General features: G+C 36.1%; 1 protein-coding gene across 1 annotated transcript in view; it reads right to left on the bottom strand.

The window, feature by feature from the left end:
• STXBP4 (syntaxin binding protein 4) overlaps positions 1-11,801 on the bottom strand; it is a 68,114-nt gene extending 56,313 nt beyond the window's left edge. The window contains exons 1-8 of the mRNA XM_009478526.1: positions 11,734-11,801; positions 8,263-8,336; positions 7,976-8,071; positions 6,909-6,978; positions 5,969-6,043; positions 3,224-3,309; positions 2,427-2,553; positions 1,724-1,856 (exon numbers count right to left, since the gene is read on the bottom strand). Coding sequence (XP_009476801.1) covers positions 1,724-1,856; positions 2,427-2,553; positions 3,224-3,309; positions 5,969-6,043; positions 6,909-6,978; positions 7,976-8,071; positions 8,263-8,336; positions 11,734-11,801 — 729 coding nt within the window. The remainder of the gene's footprint in view (positions 1-1,723; positions 1,857-2,426; positions 2,554-3,223; positions 3,310-5,968; positions 6,044-6,908; positions 6,979-7,975; positions 8,072-8,262; positions 8,337-11,733) is intronic.
• Positions 11,802-14,539: the final 2,738 nt, after the last annotated feature.

Genomic DNA, 14,539 nt, shown 5'->3' with positions numbered 1-14,539 from the left:
GTATTCCAAACCCAAATGTTCTTGGCTATACATGGGACTCTTCAGGCACTTACCAGCCTTATCTTATCTTAATGAGAAAACCAGATTCGTCTATTAGGAATTCACCAGTCAAAACCACAACAGAAATAATATTGTCAACTTTGTGCTTCTGTTGAATTCATTGCAAACTTTCTACCAGCACAGGAACATGCCACATTTCTGTCTCAGAGACTGTAAGACAAGACTTTAAACATGCTAGGCTAGATTTCACACTAAGATAAAGCTTTCTTTACTCACATTTTAATAGAGGCTTCAACAATTTAACTGAAAATTCATGTAATTCACCTATGGTTACAGAGTTAGTTATGACATTTGTGTAATGTAATACACATTAAATTACACACAACACGTTTGTGTTCTTCAGCTTTTAAGAAATTAATGACAGAATCAATCTGACCATGTGAAACAAACCATGTACAGAAGAAGATACATAGGAAATAAGTAAAATACCTTTTCAAGACCAGTATAATTTTATATATTTAATACCCACATGCCATAATTTTAGCTGTGTTATTTCAAACCTATGATAGCGCTTTACTACATTTTTTGTCACTTAGTGTTTTGGTTTTAATTAAAGAAAAAAGTTGTAGATCTGATTTTATTTATTTCACTTGCATCCAGCCTATTAAAAGATACCCATTTCAATGCTGCCCTCGTGTGGCAGAGATTTAAAATATGCTTCCTACTTGGGTTTCTCAAACAGGACAACCAAGATTGGAAATTGCCTCTAATATTGCGAATATTAGAACCTACTGCAAATTAATGTCTCAGTCTCAGTCTATCGATTATATATGATAGGCTTTAAATTATATGTTTACAATGAGAAAAATGTTTCGGAAGCCACAACAAAATAGGAGAAAACAAAAGAAGAATGATTACCATTTATCTACTAAAAGAAGTCCTGGAGACACATTGCATTTTTTCCTTCCATCTTGGCATTTTGGAATTAACCTTAATCTACAAAAATTCAGTCACAAATAGTTATAGACTGTTTTGGGGCAAAACTCATTGCTCGTGAAATTAACTTGTACCCTCTTATTTGGCAAGAGGCAAAACCTGGCTATCTACACATCAAAATAACCATAACAACTCAGGATGCAAAAGGAGACTCTTGAATAACAGTTTTGTGCACTTGAACCAGACAGTTCTGTTAGTTATTTATTTTTTAAAAACTGACAAACCCTCCTGATTTATATATTGCATTTGTCAAAAATAAAAACAGTAATCAGTAGCGATTCATACATTTTATAAGTCTGCACTATCAGAATATTTTTTATTCTAATTTGCCTACACAATGCTTTCCAACTGCAAGGATCCATTTAAATTAAGCCCAAGGGAAAAATGATTTTTTGAATGTCCAAGAAAAAAAAAAAAAAAAAAAAGAGATGCAATCTGTAGCTCTGTCCCATCTGTGCTGATTTACCTTGCATCATGCAACCTCTTAAAGAAGTTGATTTCTTATTTTCTCATACGTAAATTGGGGAATAAGATCCTTATTTACCTCAAATGAACTCATGAATAATTTTTGTTACCATGTAACCATGCTATGGTGCAATGAGATAATTCTGTTTAAAGGAAACACAAACAAAATTTGTATTTAAAATATAACTCTAGATATAAAGTACTAAATGAAGGCAAAAATAGAGGTGGACTGAAGGGGGAGGGAGGGAAAAAGGGTCTTTACCTTATGACAGTCACCGCCAGGGATAATTTCTTGAATATATACCAAAGGCCCTTCATTTCTGTTAATTCCTCCTACAATATTCAAACCCAGGCTTGTTCCTTTGCAAACAGAGATAATCTGAAATGCACTATCCCTACAAAGAGAAAGGAAAAAAGAAAACTATAATTACTTCACAGAACTAGATACTCAATAAAGACTCAAGTGATATAGTATCTTTATCTTACTGGTTTCACAAATATGTATTACAGCAACAAATAGAAATAGTGGACATTTAATCTCAATGTTCAAACATTACACTGCCTACTTACTACAAAATCAGCAGCTTCAGTTGTTACTTCTGGCAATTACAGAAAGAACCAATATATTGTGAAATAATAAAATAAAGCTCCTCTCTACTACATATATCAAAGGCTTATGGGAGTACCTAGGTACACATAAACCAGAAGCATTAATTCATTAGGAGACACTAAGATCAAAAGTCAATCTGACTAATCTACTTCTACCATGTAAACAATAAATAGATGAGAGAAATACCTTCTTAAAACTGAAAGTTTGCAATATCAATGGTATTATAACTTACAGGATATTAAAAAAAAAGGAAAAGTTGAACACTGAAGTGTTCAACCCAAAATTTTCCTGAGCAGCCATATACACCATTTTCTACAGCTCACACAAGAGAGTTACAGTCAGTTTCGGAAATTACTTTGCAAGCTTTGGGGATGGTGCTGGGACAGAATTATTTCTGCTGGTCATGGTATTATCCTTTGGATTCAACTGAGGACTCTGTGACCTTGAGGATGAGCCAGAAGAAGGGCTTTCTACAGATTTTGCTTAAAGAAACAATGAAAGAAAAGAAATAAAACACACATTTGGGAAAAAGCACAAAGTTTCAACTCATTTAAGTAAGTTCAGTGGAACTATTTTCATGTTAGAAAACAGGCAAATTATAAGCAATCAAATAACCAAAAGAAAGCTTAAGTCTACACAATTAAGAATTGTGAGCCACCCAGGGTTCCAGGAATAATTCTTTAAAACATAGCAAGTGATGATTTTTTTTCAAACTGGGTGCAAAAATCATCTCAACTGAGTAATCACTCATGCTATATAAAGGCATCCTAATTAGGCAGCAATTCCACAAGGATTAGAATTGATGGTATTCTAGCTCAAATTTTTATTAGTACTTTGAAATCTTATGGTACATTTAATCTACAAAGACCAGATACTTTTCACATTATTCACTAATTAACAATGCTGAAAGTAGGTGGCAGTATATTTATTTTAAGAGTTGGGGAAACTGACACACAAACCCCACAAGTTACATGTTTAGACTACAAACTAAATGTTAAAGTCTAAGTAAAAATGTGTTTTGCCTGACTTTCAGCCACTTCCTCCAATATACCCTCCCCCCAAATGAGAAGAGTTTTAAGTGCTAGCTTCTACTCCACCCAAGTATGACTATTGTCCTACAGCATTATGTCAGGCTAGAAAGCAGTCTCTCACCAGCTAACAGCTGTGTTGGAGAACTTCTTGCAGAGCTGGTGTCACTGTGAGAGCCATACTTATCCATCAGGTCAAGAAATTCTTTCCTGTGGCAATAAAAAGATCCTCTCCATCAGGATTTGGCAGTAGTTTAAATGCACCTTTTGAAACCTGCTACTGTTTCTACTGAATGGTTACCCTTCCTCAGAGAAGGAAGCTCAACCTCAACTGAAAGAGGAAAGCCCTGTCAAATGTTCGGAAGAGGCAAGAAAAAAACAATGTAATACAGAAGGATAAGGATGGAATAGCAATAGACTATGCATGAAATGGGGTAGTTAGTGATAGGACGAGAGGAAATGGGCTCAAGCTGAGTCAGGGGAGGTTTAGATTGGATATTAGGAAAAATTTCTTCATAGAAAGGGTAGTCAAGCACTGGAACAGGCTGCCCAGAGAGGTGGTGGAGTCACCATCCCTGGAGGTGTTCAAAAAACGGGTAGACGTGGCACTTTGGGACATGGTGGTGTTGGGTTGATGGTTGGACTGATGGTCTCAGAGATCCTTTCCAATCTTAATGATTCCTAGTTTTTACTTTCATTAAAAATAATCCAGCCACCAAGCCAGGAAACACAAAATTGCTACTCTACCCTTAACTGGTTTAGTGGTGGACTTGGTAGTGTTAGGTTAATAGTTGGACTGGATGATCTTAAAGGTCTTTTCCAACCTAAACGATTCTATGATTCTATGACTACTGGTAGAAGACCTTAATTATTACCTCTCTTTACCCTGGATTCCAAAACGTTAAAAACTTGTAATCCAAGTCAACTACAGATAAGACGACAGTGGTATTACTTAGGTCCACAACAAGTTATTTAAATTAGAAGGAATCAGATAATACACCAATAGCATACTCACATTTTTAAAGAAAGCTTTTAGTTCAGCTATACAGAACAAGAACCCAGAAGAGACTGGCAAAGCAAGCTATGGCACCTCATTTTTGAGGATAGAAGAAATATTTATTAATTATTCAAGAATGAGTAAAAAACCCCATAGATTCTTAACTTCTATTTAGCTTTCTCAGAAATTTGCAGTCTATTTCATCTGAGTTAAATAAATATCATTATATATTAAATATTGTATGTGCTTGGGCTTTGCTTATCTTTTTCATTACAGTATCTTTTTTAAAAAGCCCAAACAGATAAAATAAAGGGCAATCCTTGGTCAGGCGCACTGTTGGGGGGGGGGAAAAAAAAAAAAAGCAAAAAAAAAAAAAAAGCAGAAGTTCTTTGCAGAAACCAATCATATTGTAACAAACTGGCAAAAAACCCGACAAAGATGTACATCCTGTATTATATGCATTAAAGAGAAAACAAAAAATCTTGATTAATCTAATACTGAATGCAGCCTAATTTAAAAAAAGTTTATAATCAGAGCTACAATTACCTCAGTGATAACAGATTAAAAAAATGCAAATAATCTAGAGTAATGTAAGACAGAAACATCAGCAAATTAATATTACAGAATTAGAGAGAGACAACGTAAATTAACTGATTGCGGGGAATGCAATTGCCAAGTAACTCCAGTAACTGCAGAGGGTTGTTGAAATCTGCTGGATGCATTGCTTTTTTTAAATGACAAAATTTACTGAACTAATGCCAGACCCAGGGAACACACATAAACACAGTTGAGTATAAATCAAATAATCTTTTAGCACAGAACACACAGTCACAAGAAATTAATTGACAGGTGTCTGAGTGAGGGACTGTATGTAGTGGCAAATTCTGCACAGGCCATTGGGCATACCACCAGAACAGTAAAATGACTGATGGATTTTAATTATTCAAGGAGTTTAGAGGAACTAGGTCAGTATGCTTTAGATAAAAGCAGATTAAGAGTGGACCTCACATATACCTAGGCGGTCTGAAAAGAGGAGAGATCAGGGGCTACAGAGTGATTTAAATGTCTGTCAAATACAAAAAATACAGGAACAGAAAAAGGAAGTTTGAATCGGACAAAAGGCTAAAGGAATTTAAAGAAGATTCCTTTATGGAGAGATGACTCTAAGTGGAACATCCCAGGAACGGCAAATAACAGCAGATACTCTTCCCATGATTATCAAATAAAGTTACATACCAGCCGTTTCCTCCACAGATTTAAGTCAAAAGGGGATACAGACCTGGATCATAGGCATTGCTGATGATTCTCTGCCAATACGGGTTTATATGCCTCACTTCAGACAGCAAGGTTAAAGCAATGTTTAACATAAACGTCCCTATAATGGACGTATTTTGGACTACCTGCTGCAGTGAACAGTTTAACCTACTTATCCAAACTAATTCAAAGCTCATTAAAGATTGAAAAGCAAACATCTGAGGGGAAACAGTAACTAAATCTGCTTTTTTTCAGAAGGCAAGACCAGCTTAAGTCATACAGTTCTGTGGTACTGTTGATCTAACATATTCATCATTTTTTATTATTTTAAAATGTGAGAGGTATTAAAAAAATTATCACAACAAATGGTTTTTTAACGGTATTAGCTGGCAACATAACATTTCAATCCTCTTCACTAAACTGAAATTGGCCTGAGCTTGCTACTTTAATTGGTGCAAATAGTCTCAGAATGAATTGGTATCAAATACTACACAGAAAAATGTGGCATGTGGTGCAATTTTGTGATTAATCTGAAAGAAAAATACATGCAAGCCCACCCACCCAACCTTAGACATAGTGTTGGCCTTTTATTAAAACAATGTTTTATTTTTCTCTTACTTTGCTTCTTCATCTCTGGCAACTAGCAGAGACATGTGATTAGATGCTGATGCTGTTCGCAAGATGTCAACAGCCCTAGAAGCGGGGAAAAACAGCCGAATAAATATACCAGCGTGCTGTCAAGAAGCACATGGTAAGTAATGCTAGAAGAACAGGAAAATGAACAAATTCTTAATGTCATTAATCATTTTGACTGCCAGATACAGAGAAAAAAGCTTGCCAGCAGCACAACCCAAATTAAGTATTGGAGAACTGAGCGGAAGACAGACTGTGGTGAGTCTGTGCCTAGTGACAGGAATAAACTGGGATTGCCCCCTCTTTCCGTTCCCTTTTGTCCCCATCTCTCCTTGGTCCATCCTACTGCCTTCCTGGATGTCCTTCAGGATTAACAGCCTGCACCAGAGAAAAACTACTGCTCAGGCATGCTTCATTGCTGAGGATTTCCCTCAGCAATATATAGTGTATTTTTTCTTTGAATTTTAAATCTACGTCTTCAACACTAAGCTGCATTGACTTCTGGTGATCCAGCTACAGAAACCATCCAACATATTCTACAAATTTTTCTAAACAATTTCTCCGTCGTTGTCCCATTACAATGATACTTGTTAGCTGCATCATTTACATTCACTGGTATTGAACCAACATATGGTTATAAAAATATTTTAACAGCTTAATATGTTTTAATGCTATTTTCACACACAATCTATAATCTACATCATTAAGAAACTAGCTTATTCTGTCATTATAAAAGCATATAAAGTCCTGTCACTTTTCCACAATAGTTTCGCTGAATTAGATTTATAGGATAAAGTAATTGCCAGTTGAACTCCAAGGACCCCAGTAGAGTTGTGCTCTTTTAATCAGTGGTCAGTAATGTCCAGAAAACCCCCATATAATATTCCAGGCTCTAATAAACATTTAGTAATCAGTACAAATATACCTTTCATTCGTTACTCCAATTAAGTTTTCTCCATTGACATCCAAAATTAGGTCACCAGTGAGCAAACGGCCTGGTAATGAAATCAACAGTAATGCATGAATCAACAGGAAAATGGTGAACGTATAAACATCACAGTAGTAAAACAGGGCTTTTTCTTTCAATTTTATGTGATCTAATGCAACAAACAACCTTATGACTTCTAGCAGATTAGGTTCTAATCCTACCTAAACTAGGCCATTGTCATAAGACTAATAACTATCAATCAGTCTTATTAACCACAGAATAGCCACTGCAAAGAAGTGTTATTTAGGTATTTGTATTATTCACACATAGAACAAATATTTGTGGGACTGAAGTTTACATTTCACAGTTGTGGAATTAACTTTCAGTTGAATTTTACTCTTAACATACCTATGAGTTATGTATACATACATTAATGTTTTATACATTAATAAAGACATCTAAAAGATTTTTTAGAACCAATTCTATTTTGAACCTTCTGCAAATATCAAGCTTAGGAACTATCACTTTTGAAGTAGAATTGGATTATTTTAAATGACCATTCTGCACAAGACCAGATGGAATCTTCAAAAAACCCCATATACAGACCTAGGACAGAAGTATGCTCTGTAACCGCATTATTGCAAACTCTGCCTAGTATAATTTGTTCTTTCCACACTGAGCATCTAAACCACCACTTAAAAAAAAAAAAAAGTTCAACTCATTCAAAATACTGGTTCTGTAAAGGAGACACCACTCTATTCCCTTACAAATTACAACAGGTTCAGCACCTCAATGCTTATTTAGCGGCGCTGAAAGATTGCCAGTTGCTTTCACACCAGCCACATCTAGATTTGAACACATTTTCAAGAACTGAGAGTATTAAAATCTTTTCCCATGAAGGGTCCAAGCTTCTTTTCTCTATCTTAAAGTAAACCACAACATCATGAATCCTGACTAAACCATGCAATTTTAAATATTCTTACCCATAAAGTAAACTAAAGACAACTTCTTTTGACAGCTTTTTATATGCAGGGTGTTTGTAAGAAAAAATTAAAATTACATACTATCTACAGCAGCAACCCCTCCGGGTAGAATTCTCTTTACGAAAATCCCGTAGTCTTCTGCTGTTTGTGCCCGATAACCTCCAATAATTTTAACTCCTGCAGAACAAGCAAAAGAAAAAAGCAAGAAATTGGTATAATTCCACCTACTGCGCTAAATAGACTTAGAGCCAAATCCATAAAAGCCAGATAAATTAAACTTCTACTGATGACACTGTGAACTGGAAAAGCTCACCGGGTGCTTTTAGATTTGGTTTACTCTGAATCAACAGAACGTGCAATCTAATTACCTAATCCATTTTGACAATCAGAAAAAGAAATGCGGTGAACAGCTCGATTGATTCCATGAGGGCCCATAATAGTCCTAAGGAATAAAATAAAAGTCATTACATCCCGAATTACAGAAACGTATGCAGAGCTATGTTAATATAGAAGAAATTACAGCGACCATGTTTTTAACTCTAATACAAATCCAAACCAGTTTTCCATAACTGACTTCATATTGTTTGATACCTCTGTGCCACCCCTTCCCCCAATGAAAAAATCAATCTCCTCATAACAAATATAAGATGGTAAGGTAAAATAAACTATACGTAGAATTAAATAGAAACAAAATCCTACAACCTGGTCCAGCTTAGATTTAGGCAAGAAAAATGCATCGTAATGTCTTAGATCAGGTAATGAATATTAAAACAAAACCACAGCTAAGACAGTGTATACAAAAATATTCTTTAGGATATCTAACATATCTCTTTGTGGTTATTTATGAACATAATTTTTCCCTACAGTCTCTCATGTCTTCACTCAACATTGTTTTCTTTCTCTGTTTTAAAAAAGGCTTCCTTCCAAACTCTATTGCTTGCTCCCCTGTCTACTCTCCCACCCCAAGACAAGATACCAGGAAGGCACCTGAAATTGTCTAAAGGCAGATGAGTATTTCAGAGGCAGTTGATAACAGTAAAGAATCAAGTAAGAATACAAAGTAAAATCAGAGTTTTGAAACCTAAATTTACAGTTCCATCAGAAACATGACCAGCATACCGCTCTGAGAATGCAAAGTGTTAAGAATTTCTGTAAATCCAATTATCCTTTACAATATTTTATTTTCATTTAGATGAATTATATACAAAAATCCAAGTTGTATCATAGCTCCTTTGTCCTCCTACTGTACCATTTTTGGAGAAGACTCACCAGATCCCTTCTAGAAAAAAGCAGAAGCACCACTTAGGGTTTTCTCCCCTGACCTACATATTGCTCTGTATTAGACAGCGAGTTGCATTTTCTCGAGCATTATGTTAAAGTGAAATGGAACAACTAGAATTCATTAGCAGGGGGAAAAGAAGATCAAACCGGAGGACATAGTGACCCAAATCCTCCCACGCAACCAAATCCAGGACACAGCCTGAACTCATGCCTGAAACTGGGTATTTCTGCAAAAGCCGGAGCACATGTGATTAAAAGGTGCTGTGCCAGTGGGAAGAGAGACATCCAGAAGGTCAAAATGTTCCTAAATTCTACCACCAGGCAAGAGATCCAGCTTCTAAAGAACATCCCTAGTTCTTTTGGTTTTGTATAAGAAAACTGGATGAGTTTTTTTTAATCGAAGGGATAAGCACTGGCTCTGAAAAGCAACAATTGGTTCCGCAACCTCAAATTCCCAAGTATCTGCAAAATTAGCCTTTGCTTTAGAAAGGCGGGCCATAAGAACAGACCTAATAATTGATCTTTGGAAAAAACCAAGAAGCCTATGCTTCAAACATTATGTAATTTTCACTTTAGTATTTCTTGCAGTATTTGTTTCATAGGCTAAAAGGGCATGAGGAAACCTAGTTAGTGTATTTGGCCACTGACAAGACTGCCCATGACCTTGCTACTACATGACAGAGCGTAAGGCGCACTTCGTACGGCTAAAAGCGAACCGAACAGTTTTACGTAATCACAGCCTGAAAGAAAGAATAAATCCTTAACTCTGCTATTTTTCTAACAAAACTTTTTTGATAAACTACTTCTACAGTACAACAGCAGAGTATTTTGCATTACTACCCAGTACTGTCACTTCAATTACCCCATGAATTTAAATTGTTTTGAAGCTGGAAGACAACATACTAGTCATGTTCTTTACAGATCTGTCCTGATTCGTATCCACCTTTGAAAACTTAGACAAGGTACACTGATCTTTAAAATAAGCAGCCAATTATTCTTTTTTTTCTGCCTTGCCTTTTGCTACTACTGCTCTGTTTCTTGTTCTGCCATGTTCTCATCAGTTTTCACATAGCAGTTTTTTATTAAAATAAAAAAGCAACTAGAAATGCTGTTACAACCTCACTCAGAAGTTTACTTTCGTGAAGTCTTAAAAGATCATAGATTGTAAGTCTAAAGTTTACCAAAGGAAAACAGAGTTCACCAGAAATGGTAGAACCTATTTATATACTACTATATAAAATGATCATGAAATATGATCAAATCTAGGCACAGAACACTTAATAGGAAAGGATTTACGTTTCCAGAAGTAGCAGGCAATACTTTCAAAAGACTCTAAGTAACATAAAATAGATTCAGACAAAGAGGATACAGACAATATACAAACTAATAGTTCACAATGGAGAGGAATAAGGTATCTCTAAACCACTGAAATTATCACAATGTTGCCATCTACAGTTAGAAAGGACTAACGCTTTGAACAGACACTTACAAGGCATTCAATTGTGTTTATGCTCTAAAGACCAAATCCCTCCAATACATGAAGTTTAAAATTATCACATAGGATCATACAAAGACAAGGATCTTCAAATTCCCCAAATTCATTTAGCATATCACATCTTGCTGGCTTTTGGTGTCAGTTTTTCTCCCACATAACTTAGAGATGGATCTTCAAGTTAAGCTACTCAAGTTAGTTCTACTCAAATATACAGGGCTTTCACAGTTTCACTATATAAAGACTTGGATTTAGTGCCCATCCAACATTTATTTCATGTTATTGTTATCTAATATTCATAAAATGTTAGACCGCTTCCCCAAAACCATTAGAAATATGCTCAACAGTATAAATAAGGAAATAGGTTTCTAAACCAATGGGCAGAAGTAACAAAAAATAATTTCAATGTTCTTTGTAGAAAAGGGTGCAAATTAAATAATCAGATGTTGCTGCTCATTCCTTGAGAAGTAATGCAGAAATACTCGTAAGCAAGCTTTTAGCACATGGAGGAGAAAAGATGTGAGGCAACATGAAATAAACAAGCAAGACTCTACAAAACGTACACTAGAACTTTGTTACACTGGAATTATTGAAAAATTATTAAACTCAACACTCCCAGCTGAAGTCCTGGAATGCTAATAGACTAAGTGCGTATAATTTTGTGCAAATGTAGTAGTAAAGGCAAGTAAAATGAAATCTTTCATACTTTTTTCTATTACTTTTTACCAGCATACGCACGGAAGTTCAACAGCTTTATGTTTTATATCTGCTAGAGACTTATCAGAACATATGGCTCCGGATGTTCTTCTGAACTGCATTCCTGAGGAATTATTAGTCATTTATGTCCACAAACAAATATTTATCTAGATTTACCAATGGAAGAATAATACCCTTCCCTCACAAAATAGGTATTACTTGACGCTTAAACAAAAATCTAAATGATAAACTCTGGTTGCTCATGAAAAGCAGCAGCTGAAAAATGGCTACAGCTTTTAAATTACCTTTACTGTACTTTTCCCAACTACAGACTAGAAAAATGCCATCAGAACCTAATGGTTAAGCATACCAGTATAAGAGAGAAAGACCATCAAAACGCTCTGGTTCATCTTCATCTCCTGGTGAGAGTAAGGACATTCTTCAGTACAGCAGCAAAGACAGTGACAAAGCAACCAAAACACACTGCAGGTTTCCAATTTGGCCAGATAAATGTTACGTGCAGGACAATTTCTGCTACTAACTAAAAAAAAAAAAAAACCACGCAGACAGAGCTCTAGACAAGTGTCTCTGCCTACTTAATCTTCTCTGAAACCCTCTGCGTCACAGGGACTAATTCACCTCTCGAGGTAACATTTACTTTTTCTCTGTTTGAAATGGCAATTTATAGCAACTTTAAAGACTGAAAACGCAAAGGAGAGAAAATTTACTTGCATTTACTACAACTGTGATTGTGCAATCTATATCTAGCAGCAGAAGCCAAATGAAATAATTAAAATAAAATAAACTTATTTACTCATGTTCTTCCAATAATTTATTTACATGTTCCCTCCAAACAAGGTCCAAAGCAGTAACTCATGACCTTTCTAAAGCAATCTTCCTAGCAGACTGGATTATGTACATCCACACACAAAAGGGAAAGCCAACAAAGCAGACAGACTGAAAGCATTAATGCAACAAATGCCACTATGCTATTACTTTGCGTTCTCAATCATGGTATTGCCTTGTGTCATGCTTTAACGTGTTTTTCAGCCTTTCAATATACAACAGTCAAAAGTTAACACACAACTTGGGTTATACATTTTCTCTAGAAATGGAAGCTGACACACCTGGGCTTTTTGTGAAAGCAAATAAAAACAGTGAATCGTAACACTGAGAATCATCTAGTTGAAAAAGTAAAAAATACACCACTGTTTCCAGAGGTAGGACTCTCTTCTGACACAAGGCTTGGTCTTGCAGAGATACGCGTATTTTCAGAAGTTCTGAGCACCTGACATCAGTTTGGTTAACTCCTCTTTTCTTTCAGGCTTGCATCAGAAGATGCACTCCTATTTACTCCCCCCCTCTGTAAAGGATCTTAAAAAGATTAGCTTTCATTTTAAATTAAATATTCTGTGTTCACTGAAGGCTTTGTTTAAGTAGAAAGGTGAATCCTCTCTAAAGCAGGGAGTCACCCTGCGGTGAGACAGCATCTGTCAGCGTCTAGAGCTGCACAGCAGGACAGCCTGGCTATGCGAGGAATGCATATGCTTATCTCAGGCACCCTTTTTTGGGTTTTTTTTTTTTAAAGTTGTAGTGAGTGTGGTTTCATTAGCACGTAGTCGTTCTGGGGAAAGGGTCTTTTTGCTTATACGCTGTGTAGCATTCACATACACTGAGGTCAGTCCACAGAACCTGCCACCTACACGCACAGGGGGCCGGAGGGTAGCGTGACCCACCGCAGACTAAGGAGCAGATCGCTGATGGAGTGGGAACACCCAGCAGCCTCCCCAGCTCCCCAAATGTGAAGAGCTCCACTGGCATCGTTTGCATTGCTCACATCCATTCAGCGATGAAAATGGGGCCCTTTGTAGTCTTTTCTCAATCTGTTTAACTCTGCTGGTGTTACTGGCGTTACAGACCGAGGAAAGAAAAGCCACTGGTATTTTACGCATCACACCAATTAGATTTGCTCCAGGCAAGGTTACAGAAGATAAAATACCAAAAGCCTTTCTCCAACAAAACCGTCAATGTTCTTAACACCGGTGGCATTTGTGGTGTCAGTATCAGGAACATTTGTCAAAACAAATCACTCACACCAATATGCCTTGTAGCCAGTGTCATGTTTTCTGCAATAGAAACACCCCCCCACACACACCCCCAATTAAAAGTATGGCTCGAGGCTATGCATTTCCATTATTAAAAAGCAAAAAAATATTTTTATTAAACCAGGCATGACACACTTCCTGACAATTTAAGCAGATATCAAGTAGCATTAAGCTTCTTATTGCTCCCACCTCTTTTCATTAGAGTTATTAATAATAACACATCACTTGTTCAAACAATTGCTCTTCCATCCCTTCTTCAAAGTAAACTATGCACTGTTCCACTTCCTGAACTCACCCCCAAGGCTTCTATCCCTCTCTACCTTAAAATTCTGCTGCTGTGCTGCTTTTCCTCTTTCTTTATGGACTCATATAGAAAAATGGCATTATTGCTTCTTTTGCAAGTTCTCTGCCTTTCAAGAAGATACTCAGTGGAACACAAATTACTTTTTACTTCCAGAAAGATCGAGGAATACTGTAACAACTTAAAACCCCATAAAACCTAGTATCAGTAAGTAAGACTAAATTTTCAAGAGACACATTTGTTATTCTATGCAGCAAACTCAGATTCTTTTTCAAACAGCTAGTAAACTATTCTATTCTGGCAACATTATTAATTATGACTCACCTTTCCCAAAGGAAGTTTTGTAATGCTTTAGCAACTGAGATGGATTACAGGATAATTTAGCAGATGACAAAAAAGATTTGCAGAATCTTCAGAAGCAAGATGCACAAGATCTTTTTGTTATAAATAAAGCAAAGGTCTTTTACAAAAATCCTATACAGGTCAATTATGCAACTGTAGCCTTTCAGGTTCACTAACACTAAAAGGTAAAAATTTGTGATGACACTAAGGACCACAGCCAAGAGAACGCTGTATCATATAGCATGAACAAACGCTTCTGATCTATCCAAACCCACTAATTATTCAAAATGCATTTTGCTGATTAGGTCACGAAGATTAAAAGAAAACATATATCATTATATGGCTACTGTTAAACATGGAAAAAAAAAAAGCTTCAGCAATATTGTAATTGTGGAGAAGCATGAATGGTTTGAGGCTAACCCCTCGTG

Source organism: Pelecanus crispus, chromosome 12 (genome assembly GCF_030463565.1).
Source record: "Pelecanus crispus isolate bPelCri1 chromosome 12, bPelCri1.pri, whole genome shotgun sequence".
Classification (NCBI taxonomy): Eukaryota; Metazoa; Chordata; class Aves; order Pelecaniformes; family Pelecanidae; genus Pelecanus; species Pelecanus crispus.
Note: the sequence above shows the minus strand (reverse complement) of the source record. Positions and strands in the feature narration are given on the sequence as shown.